Source organism: Micropterus dolomieu, linkage group LG21 (assembly GCF_021292245.1).
Source record: "Micropterus dolomieu isolate WLL.071019.BEF.003 ecotype Adirondacks linkage group LG21, ASM2129224v1, whole genome shotgun sequence".
Lineage (NCBI taxonomy): Eukaryota > Metazoa > Chordata > Actinopteri > Centrarchiformes > Centrarchidae > Micropterus > Micropterus dolomieu.
Window position 1 is genome coordinate 11466907 of NC_060170.1, and position 26737 is coordinate 11493643.

Below are 26737 nucleotides of genomic sequence, written 5' to 3' on the forward strand. Positions count from 1 at the left end.
GGGGGGGGGGGGGGGGGGGGGGGGGGGGGGGGGATTATTACATGCAAAAATGATTGATGTTGAGCCGGGCACAGCAGCACATCTAAACCATTCTTCTACCAGCACTCCTACATTTTATTAATGCCATAATGACTGTTATATGGCCTACTTCCCAGCAAGTCTAGGGAGTGAGAGAGACAAACAAAAAAGAGATTTGACTTAGGGCTCCCTGACCGTGATTTGTATTGTTAACTGGATGATTAAGGTGTCTAATATTAGCTTAAGGTTCAAGAAATAGTTTGACATTTTGGGAAATACACTTCTTGCCCAGAGTTGATATCACTAATGTCTGTGCACTAAATCTAAAGCTAGAGCCAGGAGACTGTTACCTTAGCTTAGCAAAAGAACTGGAACAAAAGATAACTCCAGGAAGTCACTGCGCCTGGCCATGAAACAGTCCAGCACATAAATCCCTTTAAAACCCCACAATGTGTTGTTTTAACATTTACCTTTTTGGAAAAATTCAACAAACAAGATATAACGTGTTAATTAGTGAGCTATAGGAGCTGGTAGGCAGATTTATTAAATCTTTGGACAGAGCCAGGCTAGCTGTTACCCCCTATTTCTAGTCTTTATGCTAAGCTAAGAGGACCAACTCTTGGCTTTAGCTTTATATTTAGTGTACGGTATCAATCTTGGCAAGAAAGTTGGTGCACCCGGTAGAGCGTGCGCACCATGTACAAGTCGTTACCGCAGCAGCCCCAGGTCGATGCTTTGCTGCATGTCATCTCTTTTCTCTCGCCCACACTTCCTGTCTCTCTCTTCAGCTTTTTTTTTTTTTCATGTGTTTAACAGATTTTTTTCATGCCATGCCTCAGCTGGCCCACTGACCTTTTGTAACCCAGTCTTTTCCTCAAACACAACACACACACACTCATATAAAATCATTGTCACAGGGACATTGCAGTGCCCTCATCCAAGTTGACCTCTTTTTATTTATTTAATGCTGCCTTTCTTTCTGCACGTCCCACTCACAGCAAATGTGCACATAAACAGATTTTTATAAAACAGATAATCCAATGTTATGATTTTAAGTTATTAAGCCAAATGTAAAGGTTTTACAATAATCAGTGTAGATGTGTCCATTAACAACAGTTTACTGGTAGACGAGCGCACCATGTACAAGGCTGAAGTCCTTACTGCAGCCACCACAGTTTGATGCTTTGCTGCATGTCATCTCTTCTCTCTCGACCACATTTCCTGTCTATCTCTTCAGCTGTTCGATCTAATAACAAAATACTCTGGTGAATATATATGTGTGTTGTACCTGTTCAGGCAATTGAACTTCTACTGTTGACCAGTTTGATGACTTGTTCAAAGGCAGCTCCAGTTTTTGTGAAGGGTAAGATCATTGCTCAAAAGTCTTGATCAAAAGATTTGTTGTGGTGTTTTTTTTTCTTGTATCTCCCATAGTTAAAGTCTGGATTGAAAGGCTCACAAGTTTATCTCAGGTGAGCACATTATGCCCAGAGTGCAGGTGGAAAGGTCTGTGAAAAAGGTCCACAAGACAAGTGGAGGAGCCACTATGAGCTTTTGGGCTTTTTGTTTTGCTTTAAGGCAACAAGAGCAAATCGTTTCAAATAAACTACACATTTAGAGTTGGCCCAGTGCTTTAAGCTGGTGGATAGGCCACTTATTTGTCTCATATTTGTCCCTCAATTCACCAACACCCACATTAGCCTTAAAGCTAATCTGAGAAGGTAACAGTCTTTGCTGTGTATGTGTGTTTGTGTGCATGCATGTCTCAATAGTGTCACTAAGCTCCTGAGATGAGAGCTGCCCCGAAGTCTCCAAATCCTGCTTTAGAGTGGTGTGTGTGTGTGTGTGTGTATTCCTCACTCTGTGAAAATGAGTCACTGCTATAAAAATCCACACCATGCCGCCCTGGCAGAATAATCAGGACATAATGTTTAGTTTCTTTCTATCTCAGTGGATTAGTTTATTTCCATCCTGGGAGTATTTTGCATGTTGTGGAAATCGCCTCATATTTGGTTGTCTCAGCTTTATTTAAAGCAGTATTTCACAATGGGATATGTGATTGTTTTTTTGTTTTTTTTTTAAAGCACACCTACCTCCAGCATGACTCATCAAAAGCCCACCTCAGTCATCACCAGGCACTTTGGGAATCATGGAGTGTCTCATCATTATCATTGATTTAATTCAGTCAAAGACAGAAAGTGTTGTAACCAGTTGTATATTTGTTTAGAGTGCTTTAAGTGTGCAGATTAATTCAGACTGATGAAATATATCCACATCTGAGAGCTAGTCAGTTCAACATTTTAAATCTACTGATTTAAAATGTTGCTTCTTTAGTTTTTAATTTACTCGCTCAACATTACTTTGATGGCTGCTGGCAAAGGGAATCATTCCCTTCACACAGAATTCCCCATGTAGTCATCAAGTAATGTCATCATGGATACCTGCAGCAGCCCGTTTGTTTGGAAACATTTCATGAACGCTTAGAAAAACCAAAACAGAAAGAGGCCTGAACTTGGCCAAAGTCCTTTGATACGCAATATCACATCCAGCTTGATGAATTGTTTGGCCAAACCCTCTGAAAGCTGTTCTATTGGATTGTTTCGCATGAGAGCAGAAATGCAATACAAGGTTGTGGAAACAGTGTGCTTGGCCAAGTTCTGCCTCGGAAATTGACAGCTAGTGAGTCAAAGATTTATGATTCATATCACAGTGTGTGTTATGTAACAGGAGGAACGGAAAGTAGGAGTTTGGATATCAAGATTTTTGTCATTAGCCAAAGCACAAACAAACTTGTCAGAAAGACTGTGGTACTGTTGTACCATGGATGGTGTGGTGGTGGCTGTCTTACTATATTTGTTAGAGCCCAAATTGCCTGAACTTAACCCCACAGGCCTTGGTAGGTAAGTAAGAATTTGCTACAATGATCTGGTTTCGCAAATGTGTCTTCACTCTGAAGGTCTGAAACTCTCAAGGATAGCAAAACAACACACACAAATACTTTCTGCATATTTTTTCTATCTCTCTCATTTCTACTAGTGGTTGTAGTTTGTAATGCACAAGTTGAGCACTGTCCAGTCAATTTAGTCCTACCAAGCTGTGTGTGAAAAGCAGCTTAATATTAACCTGAAGAAGAAGCAAGACCTGAAAATCAGGGAATTGGAGCATCGCTGGCTTTAACTCCCTTTGTTCTCTTTCGGATTCTCTTTTTCGTTGTCTCGCTCCCTTCTTACTTTTATCCGTCTTCTCTTTTCATGTCGTTGCTGTTTATGACACTTGCGTTCCTTGTGCCTCTTTCTCAGCTTTTTTTCTTGTGCCTTTTTATTATGCCATGCCTCAGCTGGCACACTGACCTTTGTAACCCAGTGTTTTCCTCAAAAACACACATACACATATATATATATATATATATATATATATATATATATATATGTATGTGTATGTATGAATTCATGGTCACAGGGACATTGCAGTGCACTCATCCAAGTTGACCTCTTTGTATTTATTTAATGCTGCCATTCTTTCTTCCCATGTTCCACTCACAGCAAATGTGCACATACATAGATTTTATAAAACAGATAATCTGTTTTTATAATTTTGTTACTAAGCCAAATCTGTTTTGCAATAATTAGTGTAGATGTGTCTATTAGCAACAGTGTACTGCAAATCATTCCCCTCAGCTTATGAAAAGCATTATTTATCTCAGTTGTCCTTTTTTCTGTACTGTAAATAAAATACTGTATATGTTAACTTTTATATATTTTATTATTTTTTATATTAACTTTTCTTTCTTGACATTTCACCAAAATCCAGTACAGTTTTTTTTTACTTTAGCTAGAGCTGAAACCATTAGTTGATTAATTGATTAGTCAACTGACAGAAAATTAATCAGCAACCATTTTTGATAATCCATTTATTGATTTCTTTAGAGCAAAAATGAAGAGCATTCTGTCGTTCCAGCTTCTCCAATGTGAGCAATTAATCGACTAATTGCAGTAGTATATAAGGATATGTTTGAATTGTATCTTTTAAAATAAGATACATTTGAAAGCCTCTTGAGTAAATCCTTTTAATAAATCTGTCTCTCTTATATGTTTCTTTTGTTGATTGGCCAAAAATGCCAAGCGGGGTGGAGTGAATGAGGAGGAGAAGTGCAGCCGCAACTTCCCCAGAGGATCGTGCAAGCGTCAGTTTGTGTTATAAATCATTCAGAGACACTCAGAAGGGGCACAATACATTTTTATCCTTCTTCTCATCCCTCCATCCTCTCTCCTTCTTTTATTATTGAATGCGTTTCCTCTGAGCACCCAATCTGCCACTCGGCACGATCAAAAAGAGAGGGGAGGAAGAGGAGTTTGGCGGTGGTGGGCTGCAGGGTGAAACCAATAAGAGAAGAGGGCAGGGTGAGAAAACATGATAAAATGAGAACAGAGGGTAGAGGAGGAGAAAAAATGACACCAGCTTCCAGTTTGATTACACACAGGTGGAAGTGTCTCAAAGCAAAGGTCACAGGGTCCTTTATGTGCTGAATAATGGATCTGCTTTACTTCCTGGTTGTCAGTCTGCTTGTGGACAACAGTTGGTTTAATGTGTATGTATGTAATGTATTGTAAAGTAAAACAGTGTGTATAGTTCAGGGTCAGGTTGTGTTCATTGGTAATGCTGTGGATGCTGCACCACCTGCTTGTCAAAACGAAACACAGTCCAGTAGCTGACGGCGCTCTGCTGTCAGAACAACTCGCTCAGATGTGGTGTGTGTGTGTGTGTGTGTGTGAGAGAGAGAAAGAAAAATATTAAATTTGTGCTTGCTTGTGGGTGTGTGCATGTGAAAGCTTGTTTGTCAATATTCACAGCGCTGTGTGTAGTGTCCTTGAACTCGTGGATTTGAAATGGGAAGAAACAGGAGTCACTTCCCTTGTTTAAAATCCCATGACTTTTCATTTGAGATAGCGTCTGCCAAATGCATTCTGAGAAAGAGATTGGGCTCCCTGTGACCCTGAAAGTTGTGAAACAACTGGTGTGGAAAACATGAAGACAGTTCCTTGATCTTGCTATGATATACTAAATAAATTGAAACTAGCAACATTTTAAGACATCAGTACTATATATAGTGTATTATTACCACCTGACTGAGATAATTAACAGCCATAACCTTATACTGGTGATACTGTTTGTGCCAAATACTTCTAAGAGCCACTACTTCTGTGACCACATTTCCTAATATCGCATCCTTATATTGTCATCTTTCCTGACGCGGATAAAGAAAGGGATCAGTGCTGTGGATCCTAGGGTTGTTGAAGAGATTTTCATTGGCTGACATCCCTTCATCCTGTTCCTCTCGTGTTTTATGAGCTGTAAAGCAATCCTGCAAATTTCTTATAAAATTTGACTCTGTGGCACATAATATAAAATGTATAAACTGTAGTGCAGAAGCTTGTGGAGGCTGCTAGTCTTGCCAGTAATAGCCCTTGTGTTTGGTAATTCCCAGTAAATAGGGGCAAGAAAAAAAGGGGGGAAAAGCAGGGAAGATGGACTTTATTTTGGCCTACAGAAATTGCATCAGATCATCATCATCATCTGTGAAAGAGACCAAAGTGAAAGTCCCATTTAAAAAAAAAAAAAAAAAAAGGGTGTCATATAATAGTCACATTTAGGGCTTCAACTAATGATGGTTTTTATGATAGATCAAGCTGCCAATGGTTTTCTCAATTAATTTAATGTGTATAAAATAGTGAATAATGTCGATCACATTTTCCCCAAGGTTTTTACTAGGGATGCACTGAATGTTCAGCCACCGAAATTAATCGGCCAAAAATAGCAAAAAAAGCTCTTTTGGTGTTCGGCTTAATACGTCAAAAGACCGAATACATTTTACCGAACAATTACGTTGACATGTCGGCAGTGTGGAAGCATTTTAAAGTGTTTGAGAAAGAAGCAAAAATTGCCGTTTGCAGACGCTATTCTGCTGAATTGTCTCCTAGCACATCCACTCCATCTGTGGCCGACTTCATAGAAAAGGCAACAAACGGTGTGACCCGCTTGGTACAGTATTTCTGTCACTTGTTTATGAGAAGGCGATTAAGCTAGCCGCACCTAAATTTGGAGTGCACATGTATTCAAGTCTTTATGGTAAATCCACTGAAACAGACCAGTTCGAGCTGACAGACAGGTTAGCGACTTTATCCTGTCAGTTTCTCTCTTTACAAAGACAAGTGTTGCAGTATGAGTGTCCTGCCTGAAGAGATGCTATGAAGTCTTCATGTTGCGCGATACAAGAACCACATAAAACATTATTTATCTAATTGGGTCAGACTTAATGAATTTAGCGTGAGGATACACATGTAACAACGTCCGCTTTTCAAAATAAGGTGTCTATACAGTATGGAAGTAAGAGTACAAGGTTTTTTATTTGTCATTATACAGCAAAAGTCTGCATAACGAAACGAAATTTGTAGTTCCTTCATGCTACACACAACATATAATTAAGTGTAAGTATTAAAATATGGTAACATATAAAATAAAACAATACAGTTATTTATATACATCCAGAAACGTATAACTTCCACCCCGAACATTCCACAGTGCATTTTTTTTATTTTGCATCTGGGGTGAATGTAAACAGCAACAACCAGATGATAGTATGAAAGTTTCATCAATAAACAGTCTGACATTTGGGAAACAGAGTCCATCTTGACTATGTTTGTGCACAAAGCATCATCGATGTAAAACACCTCCTCTCATCTTGCTGTGGTGCCTGGTCTGGTTGTTTGGGCCAGGTGGATCGTGGTCTGCTGCTCTTTAATCCGAAAACCTTTATCTTCCAATGACTGTACTTATGTCAGAGGTAACACGTGTTTTGGCAATAAAGCCAGAAAAAAACAGATAAAAAACAAAAGTGTAGCGAAGTTTGAAGGAGCTACCGGCTGCTGCTTCTACAAGCGCTGGTGGTTGCCATAGCAAATTAATTAATTAATTGGATTGTATTCACAGAAAGTATAAAACATATTACAGGTGTACATTAAAAGTAAATGGAGACATGGAATTTACTTTACAGGACCCACCCACCATAATCTCTCCAAATCCTGTGGGAAACACTGAGTAAAAAGCACATTTTGACTATTTAATTCAAGCAATGGTAAAAAAAAAGGCAAAATAAATGGGGAAAAATATTTATTTTATTTGGTTTCGGCTTCGGCCAAGATTTTTAATTTCGGTGCATCCTAGTTTTTACTATCAGAAGTCCATGAAACTCAGCATCTCCACATATGAGAATTTTTGGCAATTTTCCAAGACTTAAATGATTAATCCATTATCAAAATTGTGGCTGGTTAATGATCTTTTGACTAATTGATTAATCCACTTATATATTTTAGCTTTAGTTGCATTATCACAGGCACAGTTTCTAACGTATTTGACTTAATACTTCATCTTAATCCAACCATCTAACCCTGTTTTTGTTTCTTCTTCTCTCCTACCTTAGGTGCAGTATTATCCCAGTCATGAGAAGAGTTGGTTAGAAGTCAACCCTGGACTTAAACTAAGGAGACAGAAAGGAAGACAAAGAAGAAGACCGAAGCTAGTCTGAGACCCCCTTTACACATTTTCTACAGGTAAGTTACACACATTTCACTCTCTGATGCTGTCTGGTCTATTATTTTTCTATATCGGGGCACCTCGTCATGCGTTACCATATCTGTTCTTTGTTTTCTTTTTTCAATGTTATACAAATACCTTAACTAAGCAAAATGTCTGACGGGCTATACAGGTGATTTAGATTATTACAACTCAGCTCACTCTGTTTCACTTTTTGTACAGTTGTGTGTGTGTGTGCGTGTGTTAGGGCTGCAACGATTAGTTGACGTAATCGACGACGTCGACTATAAAAATTTGTCTACGTGAAATTTCATTGTCGTCTCATAGTTACATAGATGCCGTTTAAGGGAGAGATAGCAATCTTCATATTAGGAACATTTCTGGTTGTTTATTTCCAACTGCAATGCACTACAGGAAGTGCTGGGGGCAGTATTGCTTCCACTGTCAGCCATGACTTGATTGGCTTGATTGTAAGACTACTCACGAAGAAGAAGCATTCATGCGAGAAGCGGAAAGTAACGTAGAAAGAGGCGAACAGCAGAGCGGCTTTTGTTTTTAGTTTTGTTTAAGGTTTGTACGCTATTTCATCAGTAAATACACTTTTGAGCGGTTGTGAGGCGAGAAATCAACTGTGTAGAATTTGAATAATGGCAGTTTTACCAAAGTTGATGGTGAATCGAAAATGTGCTCAAACGTTTTCGTGTTTGAGAAGCTCCACAAGCGTCCACGAGGTTAGCGGTGGCAGCCGGCCGGCCAGTCACTCCCACAGAGCCTGGTCCCAGTGAAGGCCCATTTATACTCCTGCGTAGGGTCTATGTGTGTACCTACGCATTTATACTTGTGCGTAGGTGTGTCCGTCATTCTGCAATTACACCCCCAAACACTAGTCGACAGTAGCGCTACAGCGTCCACTGTGTTGACTTGTGCTGGTTGAGCAGGCTAACTTCCGGTTTAGCGCTCCGCTAATGTAAATGGGGGTAATATTGTAAACGTGTGGCTGGTGTAGCCTTTTCAAATTTTACCGACCGAATGGTCACTGTGTGACAGCCGCCGTTTTGGCCGCTAGTAAGCCTACAGACCACTGCAGCAGCAACAACAGAGGAAAGGCAGTGTTTCCTATACGTTCATATATTTGTGGTGGCCCGCCACAATATCAACGCTGAACGCCACATAGGCTACTGATTTTTATTTTACTAGGCTTATTTAAAATCTTATTTGATTCTAGCTCATCGCCGCTCTCTCATAAACACCGCAGCACAAATCTGCCCAACACAACACTGTCGTATACCCAGCTTTAAAAAAGTTATTAGTAATGAGTAATGGTTAAAAATACATCAAGGAACATCTGGCTTGTGATGTAGCCTACAGAACATTCTCCACTGAGTTATTGCCTAAAACCTATAAGCATTTTTGAAAAACAAACAAGTAGTATGAAAGGGGCCTGTTGCTTTATTGTTCTAACTAGACATTACATTGTTAGTGTACAGTTGTGGATATAGTACTTGCTTTTAATGTACTTTTATTTAATATAATTCCAAAGCAAAAATCTTTGTGAAACAGTTAAAAGTTTTAAAGTTTGTATAAATCAGTGAATTATAGGAGTATCCTACGCTGTCTTGTCTTCCCTATTTTCCCCCTGGCGTTGATACGGTGTTCATTCTGAATAGTAAACCTCGTTCACTTAATGGTAACATTAGCTAGTTAGGCTGTCAGAGATCAGTAATTCACTTGAAAGATATTTAATTAGTTAAATGGTTTAATTAGGGTTAGGGGGCGACAAAATAATCATGACTAGTTGACTAATCGAATAAATAACAGATTAGTCATTAGTTGCAGCCCGTGTGTGTGTGTGTGTGTGTGTGTGTGTGTGTGTCAAAATCCCCTTCATATTGCAGGTGGACAGCCAGCACAGGCATCTTCTGACTGTAAACTGGGTCTTGTTTGCCTTGTAATGAAAGCTCGCTGCCCTGCCGGCTCTCTGCTGTACGTAACAGCTAACCAACCCTCTGTCACACTGAATTAAAGCCAAGTCTGGAAGGAGGCAAAGTTTCTCTAGCCTAAACCATACCATGGCTGTCTCAAGTTGTCTGTGTATGTGTGTGTAAGCACATGTGAATTCCTGTTTGTAAGGAATGCTGTAACGTAAAAACTAGAGGTTTTTTGTTGAGCCCGACCGATTTATTATTTTGCAGATATTATCGGCCAATATAAGCTACTTTCAGCTGTATCTGCATCTGTGTTTATAACAGCCGATATATCACTATTAAAAAGAGAAACAGAGATTCGGATCCTTCCCTCATGTCATGAGTGTTGCATAGTTTGCCCACCAGAGGGCGCGTTGCAGCTCCTTTGTTAACAACACTGCAACAACCGAAGAGTAGCTCCTAGTAAGTGTTCCCGGTGAGTTTGTCATTTGTCACGTCAATTACATAACTTAAATAATAAAAAAAGCCCTCATTACTTCTCCTCTTAACATACCATACTTCCGATCCCTCCCGTTTTTCACTTCCCTCTCAAGGCTCACAGCAGTGTGCTTAATGTTACAGTAACGATAGGTAAGTGGTGGTTACACTGCTGACAAACATGATTGTAGACTTATTTCTGAAACAGTTCTAGCGAATGGTCCTCTTATTTCTCTAATTCATTACTTCTAAATATTCCTAAACATCACGCAGTTGATGCTGCCCGTTGCTAAATTAGCCACAAAGCTGGCTAATGCCATGTTTTTCAGTAGAGGAGCGCTAACTTTAATGAGCGGTTAAACTATTATTGTTTAACGTATATTAAATATATCTGCGAGCCGCTTGTCTTACAGTTTGTACGCCAGAAATGAGAGGGGACATGTAAATAAACATGAGCTGAACAAGTAGGCCTATCTAACACGGCGTCGGGCCAAGCAAAGTTATTTAGCTGCTCTTTTGAATGTGAAATGTCAGTGTGAAATCTCAAAGTTGCAGGTCCTCGTTGTAGACAGTCATGTAGTATTAAATTAATTCAACAGCAGCGTTTCCTCTGGGTCACTGTCACATCGTAGACGACATGTTTTAGAGCCACATTGTGGTTAGGAAATGGTTTCTCTTAGCTTTGGCTAGAATTAACAGCGCTGTTAAAGGGATAAACTAGATGTGAATATGCTACATAGTAGAAAGTAGTAATTGCAGCAGATTATATGTAAGGTAATAACTACTTCATGATAAAAAATATTTATATTATTTTGTTGCCTATTCAGTAGAGCCCTGTTTACCATAAATATTATAGCAGTGACATGATTGGTATTTTTTTATAGTTTTGCTGGCCCCCACAGTACATTTACTATTTAATTTAATGTTAATTAGTAATAGTACTCGATAATTTCTTATAAATCAGATATTTGTAAAATGTTTTCTGTATTTTATACATTTGACTCTTATTTATCAAAACTAATATATTTTGTTGTACTTTTGTTCAAAGTACTTTTTATAACAATTAAAGTTTCTTTTTATACTGCATTAGTTCATGGTATCTTGGAATTGTCTCAACATAGCATACATTAGGGATAATGTTTGTTTATGTTATGTATTTCTTAAAATAAGGGTGAAAAAGAAAATCGGCTGATATATCAGATTTTACAATCCTCAAATATCAAAACTGGTATCGGATTTAAAAATCCCATATCAGTCGGGCTCTAGTTTCTTGTAATAATAGATTGAAGTCGTGTGTTACTTTCAGTAACAGTTCCACCTCCTTGTCCATCCATGCAAAAAAAATAAAAAATCTGGTGTGGTTCTTCATCTGTAGCAGTACTTTATTCTTTCACCAGATCTTCTGCAACTGCTGAGTAGACAATCTGCTTCCTGTTTACAACGACATACGCATGCCCAGTGTACGTGAACGGCCACTACGTGTGTGTTTTTTAGTCGTTTGAATTTAGACTGAGATCAACTTTGAAACGCAGCTAAAACGCTGGACTAAAACGTTGGAGAACGAAAACAATCTCCGTGTGTGGATGTAGTCTTAAAGACAGTAGTCATTTTGTTTTTAAATTTCTAGAAAATAAATATTGCAGTTGAATGTGGCGGACAAATGTAGCCTTGAAATGCAGATATTTTTTTTTTTTTTTTTTTTTTTTTTTTTTGAAGACCACCATTGATTTTGTTGTGGAAATTTTTTCTTAAATTTTTCAGATATGATTGGCTTGCTCAGGCATCTTTAAGCTTTAGTGATTGAAGGCAGGGTCCCCGTGGGTCTTAAAAGCATTAAATTTCATATTCCAAAAATAAGCCCTTAAAAGTCTTAAATTTCATTACCAAAGTATTAAATTTCGTTTACCAAGGTCTTAAATTTTTTCTTGTCCTTTCATAGGAATTTAATTAATGCCGTAAAGTCATAAATGAATACTTTGTGTGTGTGAGACTTCAATATATACTCCGTTTGGTGTGACTCTGATGTTATACGGCAGTACAGATAACGTTACTGTTTGCATCAGTGTTCAGCTTTACGAGAAGAGGACCGTGTCTGTGTGTTTCGGCGTTGCGCCGCTGTTGTAGGCTAACGTTATATAACGTATATACAACTGGAAACATCAAACTAACGCACATTAAACTTACATCACCAGGTGTGCCGATCACGGGAACTTGGAAACGACAAACAGGAGCCCAACTCCTTATCCCTGCTGCTTTAAAGCCAATAAATACTATATTTCAAGCAGCCTTGAATAAATGAATAATCACTGAAGCAATTGGCATTACCTTATCTAGCCAAGGTATAACTAATTGTAACAACTCATTCTGCACTATTTGTTAGTATTTTTGATTTCACCCCTTAAGAGTTCTAAGTGCACAAATAGTGGATTCATTTTAGGTGTAATTTACGCTGGGGATACTGGTGACATGTCTCCATCACTTTGTTTAAAACATTTGTTAAATATGTTCTGAAAAATGGTTTGCAACAAGAAATGTTAAAAAAACAAATGAAAATACTTTGAGAAAGGTTTATTTGCACAATATGAAAACATGCAATGCAATTTAAAGATAAAAGAAACAAATGTGCATTTTTCAAAAAAGTTTAAGCTGAAAAAAATCTGAATCACTTAATTTAATTAAAGACAATTCTACCATTAATTGATACAGGAAATTAAGTGTTTAGTGCTCAAAATTCCTCCCAGACCTCTATTTAAATATATTTCAGCATTGAATATTTCATCAAATAGTATTAAAATATCTTGTCTTGTTCTCATGAACCCAATATTGTGAATCGTGCATGTGAACTAAGTGTATCGTCACACCCCTAATCTGAACCCTTATGTCCCCACCACTTTTCAACACAAAGTGACATCCTTGATTCATTTTATGTTATTAAAGTACAAACACACCCCAAGCTATAGCATGTTAAATATGAATGTATTATAATTAAATATTTTATTAAATTCATGTAATTTAGTAAATAATTTTCTCAGGTTTAAAATTAATACAGATTTTCCATTAAACGGCAGTGAAGTTGGTATTAAATTTCATCCTAGGTGGTATTAAAAAGGTCTTAAAAAGTCTTAAATTTAACTTTGAGAATCCTGGGGGTACCCTGGAAGGAAGCCTGAGATTTGTCTTTGGTAGGAGTCTTATGTAAACTGGGCAGCAAAGTAAATCCTTCTGTCAACATGTCATCATCACACAGAAAGCAAAAACCAATCACTGGATTCAGTGGGAAGTCAGGCGTGTATGTGTAAGTGTACATACTGTGCCGTGGGCAGATCACACACCCTGAGTGGGGAAGGAGCTTCTGGGGATTGGGTGTGGTAGAGGGGAACAATTTGGGCTACAGAACAACCCTCAGGGCAAGATAAGGGCTGATTTCAAATGTCTTCACTCTTCAGACTGGTGAACCTGTGAAGTTTACACTGGCAATGTCTGTCCAATGCCACAATCAAGTCCACAAGATGGCTTGTGGTAACTTAAAGGCCTTGCACGCCAATGGTCCACCTATACAGGTGTTTCCACTTATTTGCCTTATTAGACCTCTTTTTAGGGCAGTGAAAAAAATAATATGATAGTAAAACAACGGCATTTGCAGACAAAATGTTGGTTATCATTATACAAAGAAAACACGTGCATGGAAAGCAGCATTGTAACCTATCTGCCAATTCAGAAACATGGAAGCCATATGTGACTGTTGACATAGTGTTCCTGTTAAGGTCGTGGTATGATTTGAAGGGAGTGTTGTACAGTTCTGAAAACTACAGACAATAAACATTTCTTACTTTCAGGTAACGGGCAGCTGTCATCTCATTGTTAGTTCATAAAAGAAGTTACTGGCAAACAAGGTCAGTGTTGAACTGAGTGCAGTGGCGAGATGTAAAATCCAACCTACCTTCAACGCCCAAGGTACCACTGATGCAAGCTTCATTGTTGTCGCTCTCTCCATGGGAAAACGTTGGCTGATGCGGCACAAAAATTTTTGCTGCTGATTAAATGTGAAGGGCCTTCAGACCTTCAGCTAAGGCTTTCATATGAGAATAATAGCAGCGTAATACATTTACTGTGTGTGTATCAAATATTTGACTGTGTATATAGGACAGTCTCGGATTTACCTTCACACATCCTGCACAAATAGTGTTACACTATTCATAAAAATACTCAAACTTGACATAACGACAATGAGTTCTTCGGACATGTCATATTACGACTGAAGTTCCACGAGGGCCAGCTGGTCGTATTGACATTTACTTATGTTGTGCATTAAGGATGTGTGACTGTCTGTTTGTGTGTGTGTGTGTGTGTGTGTTTCATATTCGTATATCCTGGTAGGGACTTTAACCTGAATGCACACCAACTGTGCATTCAAACCAAACCCAAACTTAATTTTTGTGTCGCATTACCTGCCCGAGTTTGATTGTTGGACTACTCGCCTGGTTTTCCCATAAAACGAGTAAAATGTGAGTTTACACGAGTAAACACAACCTGGTTTTCTACAGCAGTATGAACCCACAATTTGCTGGGTTTCCAAATGATGCCTATTATGAATTCTTGCTTTGTCAGGTCTGACAGCAAGACAATAACTTTAAAAATGCTTGTTTTCTGAATGGAGTTTGAATTGATCAGCCCTATGCTATGCTTACTTGTTCACATTAAAGTACAACGATAGCGGAAATCAAGTAGCAGACACATATTTTACACTTACCCGGTAGCTCAACTTCCTCTCTTACTTTTATCCAAGAATTGTCCAATTTTGTCTGTTTTATGTATAAATATGAAGTAGTATCACAGAGCTCTGGGTGCCCACTGACGCTAAAATGCCACCAGCTCTCTCCTCAAGAGCTCCCCGTCACTTATCAGCGGTCTGTCGGCTAACAGAGAATGTCCCCCGACACTCTGAAGCCTTCAGTGACATCCGGGCAATCCGGGTATCGCAACACAGCCTGACGCGACTTTATTGCTGTAATTGAAAAATTTCAATTTGTGTGATGGAGAATGGGACAATCGCATGAACGCTCACATTGCGTCGCGTCCTGCGCGCTTCCTGACGGGAAATCACATCTATCCATGTTTGTATGTGACTTTGTATGTAATTGCGCCGCGCCCAACGCTTGCCTCATGTTTCGTCTGAAAGCACCATAACTCATGGGGACTTTTGTCACCTCTGGGACAAAAATTTAATCTGCAAATTTAACCTTTTTGAGGGTTTTAGGGATTAGGTTACAATTAGGTTAAGGTTATGGTAAGGGGCTGGGGAATGTATTATGTCAGTATGATGTCCCTACACCAACAGTGGAACAAACGTGTGTTTGTCCTCCTGTGGTTCAACACAAATGGCCATGCATGGATACCTATGTATATCCTATCCATGCATGGCCCTTTGTATTGAACCACAGGAGGACAAACACACAGATTTTCCATTGATTAAAAAACAATCCTGTCACATTTTGCCCCTTTTTTTTTTTTTTTTTTTTTAAATTGGCATCATCACCATACAACCCCACATTGTGCATTTAAATAGGCTTTTATTACATTCATAATGACGTTGACCCATTTAATGGAGGTGTGCTCACACACGCATATACACGTCAGACACACTTGCAGTACTCTCCAGGGACCTTGCACTCCGGTGAGATATGAGGCTATATCTGCTCGCAGTCTTTAAGTTTTTATTAGATAGGATTACTGAAGTGCAGTGATTTGAATATTTTTTTTCACAGTGTATGTATGATCTAGGCTTCCTTGCTCACTCATACAGACACGTACACTTTCACACACAAACATACACAACTCCAAAGCTTTAAGCCTGTCTGTGATGTCATGATAGGAGTTAAGGGAACAGAATCATTACGTAATTGTTATTCTTTCTTTCTTATACACACACTGCCCTCACACTATGTCTCAACGCGCAATTTGGCGGATTTACCAGTTTTATTTTTTTTTTATCGTAGAGCTGGTGATTTTAATCCCAGTAAGAATTCCCACAGTTTGCCTAATTCCTGTTCCTGCCTAAAGCCTGTAGGGGGCCAGTAAGCCGCTAAACCCCCTGGCTGTACACACACACACACACACACACACACACACACACACACACACACACATATATATATATATATATATATATATATATATATATATATATATATATAAACGGACACACACATATGGACACTCATGCGCTCACACTGGTGTAATGGCACAAATATATTTTTGTGCACACTCTACATGCTTACATACAAATATGCACACACACATCCACAGAGAGAAGCATGCACTTCAGTTGCACTCTCATAAGAGTTTAGATTGAATACAAGCAAGCCAGGAGACTGAGTGCAAAAGGAATGATAAGAAAATAACATTTCTTCCTTGTCAAAGCTTTTCTTTTTAATGAAATTGATAAAAGAAACCGGAGCTATAAAGGGAAATGAAAGCGAAGTATTACAGACAAGACTGAAGGAATTCATGCAGGATAAGATAGGAGGGAGAATTAAATGAATTCGCTTTGCAAGTGTCCACACAGAAGGCACCTGGTCCATCAAACGCAATCCAACACATCTCCGTGAAAGGATGTTTTCTTACATGCATATTGTTCACAAAGGCAACTTTTCAATAACGTCATCAGAAAAGAGAAGAATATGTGTCAGCCCTCTTTAATCCTTGTGATCTTGCACTTGCAAGAGTGATTCAACCACCCCTGCATTATTTGCAAGAACTAGAATTTTTTTCTAAATTCAAGTTCCTACTAAATGCATGTCAAACAATGTCACTACAGGCAATCAACTTTACATTTCTACCTTTTTGTTATGATGTGTGTGTGTGTGTGTGTGTGTGTGTGTGTATATACAGTAGACAGTGTGATATCCCATTTAAATCTGTCTGTTGCAGTATGTGGTCATTACCACCAGCCTGATGGACTTGGCCCTGCAACAACAACATGTTGGTACATCAATTAGTCATAACGGCACCGACAGGGGGCCTGGGGGAGGAAGGGTGTACAGTATGTGTGTGTTAATTGTGTTTGCATGTTGAACTTTGGCTAACATTTGAAATATGTATGTGTGCATGTACAGATACAGAAGACTGAATCCCACAATAAGTTCATGTATCTATTAGAGTGTGTGTACTGATGTAAAAATTAATTGTACTGACGTAAAATATTGGAAATCAGCTAGTCACTGTGTGTGTGTGTGTGTGTGTGTGTGTGTGTTTGTGTGTGTGTGTTGTTTTTTTATGCTGCCAGAATAAATTCAGGGGTATTAACAAAACATGTTATGTTTTCAAATTTCTCGGACAAGATAGCTAATGACATTAGCTATCAAGTCTTTCAGTGCAAAATTATTTTTATTGTCTTTCAAAAGTGTGTTTTTAGGTGTGTGTGTGTGTGTGTTCAGGCCATATTAGCATAAACCGTATAATCTCTTTTAAATATAATTTGTTTTTATGATCTATAGTTCATTGTATATAGCAAATCTTTTAGCACCTTTACCCAACCCCACACTAAGCCACTGACACGCCGTCTCAGTCACTCACTCAGACACTGGTGCTTGCATGCAAGCTGCTTGTTCCTGCACAAACACAGTAATGCACACCTGCACATACGTACAGTGTCATGCAGTGGTGTGTAGCAGTGCACATATAGTAAAGAATTAACACATGCTCACACACATCAAGCATTTAATCTGTCTAAGCCATTTACCTAATCAGATCTCTGCACAATACCATTCATAGATCCACAGTAACCACACAAGCACACACACACACACAGGGTGAACTGTCCAAACACTGGGCTTTGCCGGACTAGTAACAGCTTTACCAAGTCCCCCGTGTTACAACCTGTTGTTGCCACATTGCATCACTTCACACATCTTAGAGGAGGAAGAGGAGGAGGAGGAGTGGAAAAGAGGGTGAGAGGGAGGTGTGCAGAGTCCCCAGAGTGATCACATGACTTTAGTGTTCATTTGCTCCATTTTTATCTTTTACTCATCCGCCGACTCCTTCCATCATTGTGGTTCAAAGCTCCTTCACATGGGGTAAAACTGCTCGCTGACTCGCAGTAGGTCTGTCTGTTTTTCTGTCTGTCTGTTGTCCGGACTTTCTTTTTCTCTCTCCCCAATTTTCTTAATCCTTCTTTCCCCATTTTTTGTTTTGCTTTATTATTTTGTTACCTTTTCCTTCTTGTCACATTTTCTATTAGTGAAAGCAGTTGTACTGTGTGTGCGTGCACATGCTCATGCTCTGGGCGAGTTTTTGATGGTTCGAGGGTTGAGATGGTGGTTGTCAGGCTTTATTTCAGGAGCTATCTGGAGAGCTCAAGGAGGAGAGATGAGAGACAGACAGGACTGATGCAACCAGAAGACACATACGCAGATTCACTAACACACATGGACACACACAAGTTCATACCGTAGGTAAACCAATAGAAAACACACACACACACACACACACAGTAAAATACACACTCAGACATGGGTATAAACACACGCACAAATAGAGACACTGCATGACTTTCTTGCAAGGCCTTATTTGTTGAGTAAGTATATGGTACAATGATGAAGTTATAGCATGCATAGTGATAAATCAACAAGTATTGATGGCCAATTTGCAGCTTTCAGTGCTAAAAAGTCCACTGATCAGATATCTGAAGAACCAGAATAACAGGAATCATCTAATGAAAGTATAGCAGTGTAAACAAGTGTTTTTTCATTGAACATGCTAGGAACCATGAATAGCATCTGCAGCCTACAGGTTGCATGCAGTTACATTGCTATGCTGTTCGCCACTCCTGTCTATCACAGGCATGGAGGTCTCAGCTATGGGGTTTCATGTTTCTCAAAAATGATTCCGTGACCAAGAGATACCTTGTGGCAATAAGCATGTAAGCCTGAATATTTGATCTTTCACATTATGTAAGTGAGTAAACTAAAACCATGCCTGTTGTTTATGTGACAACACCACGGTGGTTTCCATACACGTTCTTCGACATTCGTAGAGAGAAATCAAAGCTTGATGCCATGAAATGGACTTTAGTCAGGCCGTAGTACAACTGGCTGCCACTTCCAATGCTGAGATGTTGTGCAAGTTGTTAGTGCAACTTTGTAGATTGAGCAGGTTGGCATGGTGCTTCAGTAGGCCTATACAGAAGGTAACAAGAGGCAGCATGCATGTCTTTGTTGATTCTTACTTGACCAACGGTCTGCTCTCGTCTGCCGCACGGATAGTTAGTAGGACAAGATGCTCATCACCCCCCACCCCACTGCCATCACAAAGCTTTTGAGCTGCCGTGAGCCAGTGTTACTGAGAATATGATGATGCTGAACCTTGAGGCCACACTTGATACCTTGGGTGTTGTGTACCTTTCATATTTCCTTGTAAATTATGTTGTTTTATTTAAAATGTCACTGGATTTTACCAAACATAATGCAATGTGCAGATAATTATAACAAAAACTATCACATTAAGATCGGGAGAAACATTTTGAATTGGGACGTCCACATTAATGTCATTGTTCAAGTTCTTCAATGAAATAGTATAGCCTTAGAAGTCCATACCTAAAGTAATCCCCCAAAAAACTTTAAGGCTGCCATTTTTAAGCATCTGGTGCCATGGAACAGAGGACAGAGGACTTTAAGACTGATATTTTTGGAGTGGGTGTAATGGCTTAGATCCCTTTAAGAGCAAGGGATTAGGATGATGCTGATGCTTAGTGTCTTGGTCTGGGTGCCTGTGTGTCTTACTGCCTCTGCCTGTATGTCAGCTTGCTCTGTGTGGGGCTGGCCTTTGGAGCCAGATTTGCTTGCTGCATCTGGCTGATGTGCACGGAGATTTCATGGTAGACAGAAAAGGGGGAGAGAGAAACTGGAATAGGAGAGAGAGTGTGACTGTGTGCATGTGTGCAAATGTGTGTGATGCATGTGCAGCGAAGCTAACTGGAGCAGGGTGTCCAGGATGCGTACACGCTTGACGGACTGGCTGCAGCCTTGTGATAGAAAACATTTAGCGTGTGTGTGTGTGTGTGTGTGTGTGTGTGCGTGCCTGCACGCATACAGGCAACTGTTACATGTGTGTAAATGATGCATCAGTGACTCAGCTTCAGCTGTCAAGTGTGTGTGTGTGTGTGTGTGTGTGTGTGTGTGTGTGTGTGCGCGCGCTTTTGTGTGACTGTGAATTGGATGAGCAGCAGGACTAGACAGCTAGTCTTCATCATATGACTGTCTTTTTTCCAGTCTTATCACCTATCAACTGTCCACAAGACGCACAAATGCAGACACTCATGGAAAGGCATACACATGCACACAAACATTCTTGGATGGGACTGTGAAAGAACATTAAGTCAAACAATGTCTTGATCTAAATCTGTCTGTGTCAGTATAATTTGATGCTTTAGCATATATGTTATTATTTCAATTAATGTAAAACACTGATTAAATTACTATCAATATAATATAATCTACAACCTGTTATTAAAAGTCTTGTGTTAGGTAAATATTCTGTTGCATTGAAGGGGACCTGCGTAGTTGGCCTGAAGGAAACAAATGTCACAATCGTGTGCAGTGCACAGCAATAACAGTATAATCAGCTCATCGCCTGTCTTCTTCACTATTCTGTTTCCCAGGTCTAGCTGGCCAATGCCGGGCCCGTCGTGGACATCTGGTGGCGGTAGCAGCAGCAGTAGTGTGTATGTGAGCGTGGTCCCCGGCGCCTAGCCCATGTCCAGCCCATAATGCCGTCGTCCACACGGAAAGGGGTGCCGAAGGATCCCGAGCTGGCCGACCTCTTCTTCAAAGATGACCCCGAAGACGTCTTCTGTGACCTGCACGAGATCGGACATGGCAGCTTTGGGGCTGTCTACTTCGTAAGTGGCAATTCTCAGTTTTGTGTACTTTGGCTTCAACAGGCCATGAAGGTTCTTGAAAGTCCTTGAAAGAGTGTTAAACACGGATTGAAGGACAGCATCGAAAACTGGAATTTAACACCTCTGTTCAAAGAGATCCTTGGTTTGATGTATAGGAAGTGAATAAATGGTCTTCAAACTGTTGTTACGGCCATATTATCAGGACATTCAGATGACAATCTAGGAATAAAAATTCTTTTTCTCAGGCATTTGCTTCCATTATGTGTGTGTGTGTGTGTGTGTTGTACTGAGTCTCACTATTCAGCACCATTTGACAGCACTGCAAGTCTGTTCAGACAAAGTTTCAGAGTTTATCAATTTAATCTGAAAAGGTTTGAATGTTACTGGCTTGTGGGAGTAAAATGACAAGTGGTGAATTTTATTGGCTGTTCATTTAACTTGACTTTCACAGTTCAGAAAGAAAGAAAGCAAGTGAACCATAGGCTGGACCATCATATTGTAGCAAACCTAGATTTATTTATTTTATTATTTTATTTATTTATATTAATTTATTAGAATTAATACCCAATTATGAATTTTAATATTCATAAAATCAAATTTTATTCCTCATTCCAGGGCACCACCGGAGTTGTTATAATCCTAGAGTCTCCGGTCTTCTAGGTAGTTTTAATAATTATACAATTATTACTAGTGATCAGTTAGTTAATAATCGCTCAATTATCTTGAATCAATCAGTCAGTCTCATATCTAAAGGGTCGATTCTCTTGGCAGGGACGTATAAATAGGTAACACACACAGTTCTTGATTATATTACAGTGAATTTATTCTCTAACTAATGTGATAAAAAGATGGTTGAATAAAGGTAAAATAAACAATTGCTGAACAATGAGAAATGGAGGTTCGATTGTGGGAAGCATTTGACTCATACAGCAGAGGGGAACTAATGAAACTAAGCTAACGCTATGAGTTTAGGAGTTAAAAGTAAATCTCTGACCAAAGAATGTTGGTTAGGTCTCACGGCTTGTCGACAGCCTGCTTTTGGCCTGTTGTACGGGTCCCACGCTAGCTGCCTGATCCTGGCTTTTTGCTAGGGATTCTCCAGGCTTCTCCGTGTCTGACTGAAGAAAACGCCGTCCTCCAACTGGCAATTCGGCTGTTTTCAGGTTTCCTTCGTTGCAGCTGGCGAGACCACGTGGTTTGGTCTGACCTCGGTGAAGTTGGCTCGACGGAAAAGCTTAAAAATGGAACTTGGTCGTTCCTGAATTAGTCCAGTATAACTTAACGGACTGATAACTTTAACAAAACAAAAGAAAGAAAGAAACTAAAACAAACTGAGGGGCAGATCGATGTCGCGGCACTTCACGTGTGTAGCTTCAAGCGAACAAAAGGCCTGTTTTGCTGGTGGACTCTGAGGGCGTTGCCTGGCGAGGCACGCCGGACGCGTGCCGAAGCGTCCAGAGAGCCGAGAAGAGCCGAGCGGAAGAGGAAGAGAAGAGGGCGAACGACGTCGCGTGTCGCTCTTTTGTTGCCTGGGGCGTGGTTCCCTAGAGGGCGTTTCAGGTTTCCCATGGGACTGCCTTTCTAAACTTAATGTCTAAAGGAAAATAAATCTATTTGCGCGTATTATAATAAAATATTTTACACAATCGAACCTCAATGGTCAAACGGTTGTACTGTTCTAAGTTAAGCATTTGGTAACAGGAAACAATTACACATTGTCACGTTATTGGTCAGGATATTTATACATTTAACGGCATTTCCAACGATGGTATGTAATACTTATTTCATCCACTTGGGGGAGCTCCGGTTACATGAGGAAAGCTTAGATTAATCCAAGATCATCTCTCCTTAGGAAATTATTGTTGATTCATCCTTAAATTCAAGCTGGCGATTAAGAGTATAGTAAGACATTTCTTTAACATCATTTCTAAAGGAATTTTGTAGGAAAGTATTATGAACAAGTATTGATTCCATTAGATGAGGGAGTGTCTTGCTGAAAAAAACACTGCAAAAGTAACTTATTTAGACTCTTTTCAGCACTAATATCAACAACAGATAGCAACAACATGTTAACATAACTACTCAAATAGAGGCAAACGTAATCAGGTAACTAAAGATTTAATTAAACTTAATTAAATGCCTTGAGTCCTTGGAGACTCCAGTCCCTGGTCATCCAAAGTTCGGCTTTCTGGGTTATGTCACAACTTGGGTGAGACAGGGGTGTCCCCCTTTGATGTGGTAATAAAACAAAGAGCAAGGTCAGTTGCCACAGAAACATGTGTGGGGGGCCAGTTTTGATAGGCTGTTCAGGGAAATGCTAATCGCTGGCTCGTGTCCCTTTGTCAGTTTAACAGTCAGGCCCCGCGTTATCAGCTTCGGAATCAAAAAGGTGCCAGTTTTATGGTCGGGATAGCACTTAGAGAAAGCAACTTTGACCCCCCCCTTCTTCTCTGGGGGAGGGGAGAGGAATTTGGAGTAGCTCCAAATTTATTCAATATAGAATTCACAAATCCACACCGTTGTTCACTACAATATCCATTACAAATGAATATTAATACACGAATATCGCTTTGAATTATTTATTCACGAGTTACCCTCAGTTTCATTTATCGATTCACTGATTTGTACACACGTTGTAAGTGTAGCCTGCTACATTATGGCTCTTTGAATGCAATTAAGTGGAGACAGATTCTCTCTCAACACTTTCTCTGTAGCCTTCTTTTTAATGTCATCATCACTAATTACTCATCAAGCCTTTGATTTTAAAGCTGCGTGCAGGGGGGGGTGGGGTGAAAGCCTGCCACATCTCTCTGCTCTCTCTTCATTTCTTCCCTTCTTCTCTCCTCTTCAGTTCATTCATCTCCTCTCTTCTCATCTCCTCTCCTCCAGATGCAGGGCTAGGGGCGATAAGCTTCCTCCCTCCCTCCTAAGACAGCTGTTTTATTGGTATGGAAAAATAGAAGCTGTCGATAGTGGGGCCTGATTTTCTTGGCTGGCAGGGCTTTACTATCCTCGTCCATCCCATGTCATTTACATGCGCGCGCGCGCTCACACACACGCAGCCCCAATACATAGCTAGTAGCCTTGGTGCCCGTGTCCCGTCTAGCTAACAGGCTCCAGTGTGCGTCTAAATCCTGCCCTGATGCCAGCGCTATGCTCACTGACACACTTATGCTGTCCACATTACAACTGGTACACTGCTAGCTTTAGCTGTTAGCCAGAGCAGCTTCAAGGAACGTAGTCCATAGATTTTTTTTTTACCCAAATAAAGACATACAATTTCTTCAAAGTTTAAATGGTGAAATTACTGATCTGCTAAGAAATATATAATCAAAAACGTATAGGAATACTATGTAAATTGTTGCATGGTTAATGTATTAGCTACTAGTATTAGTACTTAAATCACGCTTAGTTTCATCAATAAAGTCCTGATATGTTATAATAGATTATGTTGCATTTGCAGCTTTACTACAAGGGGAACTGCCCTTTATTGCCTGCTGCCTTACTGTGATTAATTGTCTTTTGAGGAGAATATAAACTGTAAATAAAAAGGAAAAAATGTTGGCCTGAAAAACTTTGAGAGGAATTGAAGTACTTAATCAGCCCTGTGTGGTGTCTGCAGTCTTCATCTCAAACTGCACTTGGTCCCAATAACCTCCTAGACGGCAGTGTAGTCTGCATTGGACTGAAAGACTAAACCCAGAGGGGAGAAAAGGTCTGAAAATCACTTGATGCTCATTAAGCTTTTTGCTAATAACTGGTGGCGACTCACATGAGCATATCTACATTTAAATCGATCAGAACTTCCGTTCCTCCCATCAGGATTTCGTCAGCTCGACGAGATACATCTCACTGTGGGAGAAATCTCAGAGCACCCAAAGAAACTGATGTAAACATGGGGAGAACATGCAAGCACCTTCAAAACTGTGGTCCTTATTGCGCTGAGGTGGTAATACTAACCACTGATCCACTGAACAGCCTCAGGCAATAAGCAGTGTTTTAAGAGACTTTGATTTAGTTGTATTTTCATTTCAACATTTAATGAGTAAACGTCTGCAATACTAATACTGTAAAAATGTAATGTAAATGCATGAGAGACGGGAACAGTACAGTGACTACCCCTGTAAATGCATGCATGTTCCCAAGGTTATTACTGTCTATGTATGCATGGTCAAAGAAGTGCATGTAACATGAAACATAGTTTATGCATGTGAAGACTAAGAGGGAACTCCATTATAGAAGAGAATAAGAATAATTGCCCTTACTGAGTATGCAGGCCCTTCACACAGGCCTTTGAACACACACCACTATAGTGTATGTTGAATGAATTGGCCTGTTATTGATACACCCACTTTCTTCTGCAGTGACAATTAGCCTGACTGTATTTCAATATTTTAGTGTTACATGACTTTCCCACCCTCTTCTCTATAGTCATATATCTATACACTACACCAGAAGGATCAAATTAATCTAAAAAAAAGTCAAATGGGAATAGCTTAGGCTGAGCCGCAGTGTAACTGTCCATGAGGCCAAATGCCTTTTGAGGTTAACGCCACAGGTTTAGCATGGTCATGTGGACGTGCACAGAAAACTCGGACACTTACAGTAGCTGTCGAATAAGCACAAATACAACAATATACAGTTATATAATATAAAATATAAATATAAAATGTGTCCTCCATAGGAGAAGTTATAATTGTTGACAAATGCTGTACTTTAAGAAAACACTTAAATGTACTTATATCTTGGTACAACTACATTATAGTGTGTTACAAACCATTTATTAAATATTTATATAATGCTTATAAATGCTCAATTGGGGGGGTTAAAGTAAGGTGCTACTGAGTTACTGTCTAATGAAAACTATTTCCTTTTCAATTGGGAGAATCTTTTCCTTGCTTTCCCACTCTGTTATTACATAATACATGCGTGTGCAAAAGCATGATGCTTTTATAATAATATGTGAAAACTGTCAAGATAATATTTTTCAGGAATATGGATTGTTCTAAATAATAATAAAAATTTACCTCTCTACAGTGTGTTTACAGGTGCTGGTCATATAATTAGAATATCATCAAAAAGTTGCTTTATTTCAGTAATTCCATTCAAAAAGTGAAACTTGTATAATGTATACATTCATTCCACTCAGACTGATATTTCAAGTGTTCATTCCTTTTAATTTTGATGATTATAACTGACAACTAATGAAAACCCCAAAATCAGTATCTCCGAAAATTAGAATATTGTGAAAAGTTTCAATATTGAAGACACCTGGTGCCACACTCTAATCAGCTAATTAACTCAAAACACCTGCAAAGGCCTTTAAATGGTCTCTCAGTCTAATTCTGTAGGCTACACAATCATGGGGAAGACTGCTGACTTGACAGCTGTCTAAAAGACGACCATTGACACCTTGCACAAGGAGGGCAAGACACAAAAGGTCATTGCTAAAGAGGCTGGCTGTTCACAGAGCTCTGTGTCCAAGCACATTAATAGAGAGGCGAAGTGAAGGAAAAGATGTGGTAGAAAAAAAGTGTACAAGCAATAGGGATAACCGCACCCTGGAGAGGATTGTGAAACAAAACCCATTCAAAAATGTGAGGGAGATTCACAAAGAGTGGACTGCAGCTGGAGTCAGTGCTTCAAGAACCACCACACACAGACGTATGCAAGACATGGGTTTCAGCTGTCGCATTCCTTGTGTCAAGCCACTCTTGAACAAGACACAGCGTCAGAAGCGTCTCGCCTGGGCTAAAGACAAAAAGGACCGGACTGCTGCTGAGTGGTCCAAAGTTATGTTCTCTGATGAAAGTAAATTTTGCATTTCCTT

General features: G+C 39.5%; 1 protein-coding gene across 7 annotated transcripts in view; it reads left to right on the top strand.

Annotated features, from left to right (window-relative positions):
* Window positions 1–26737, top strand: part of taok3a (TAO kinase 3a) — an 86070-nt gene that overhangs the window by 21849 nt on the left and 37484 nt on the right. For 5 of the 7 annotated variants that reach the window (XM_046034706.1, XM_046034703.1, XM_046034708.1 and 2 more), the window contains 2 exons: window positions 7496–7625; window positions 20668–20907. In XM_046034706.1, the coding sequence (XP_045890662.1) occupies window positions 20776–20907 (132 nt within the window). In that variant the 5' untranslated portion in view covers window positions 7496–7625; window positions 20668–20775. Of the gene's footprint in view, window positions 1–7495; window positions 7626–18318; window positions 18464–20667; window positions 20908–26737 lie in introns of those variants that run through there. The other 2 variants (XM_046034709.1, XM_046034710.1) reach the window with 2 other exon arrangements.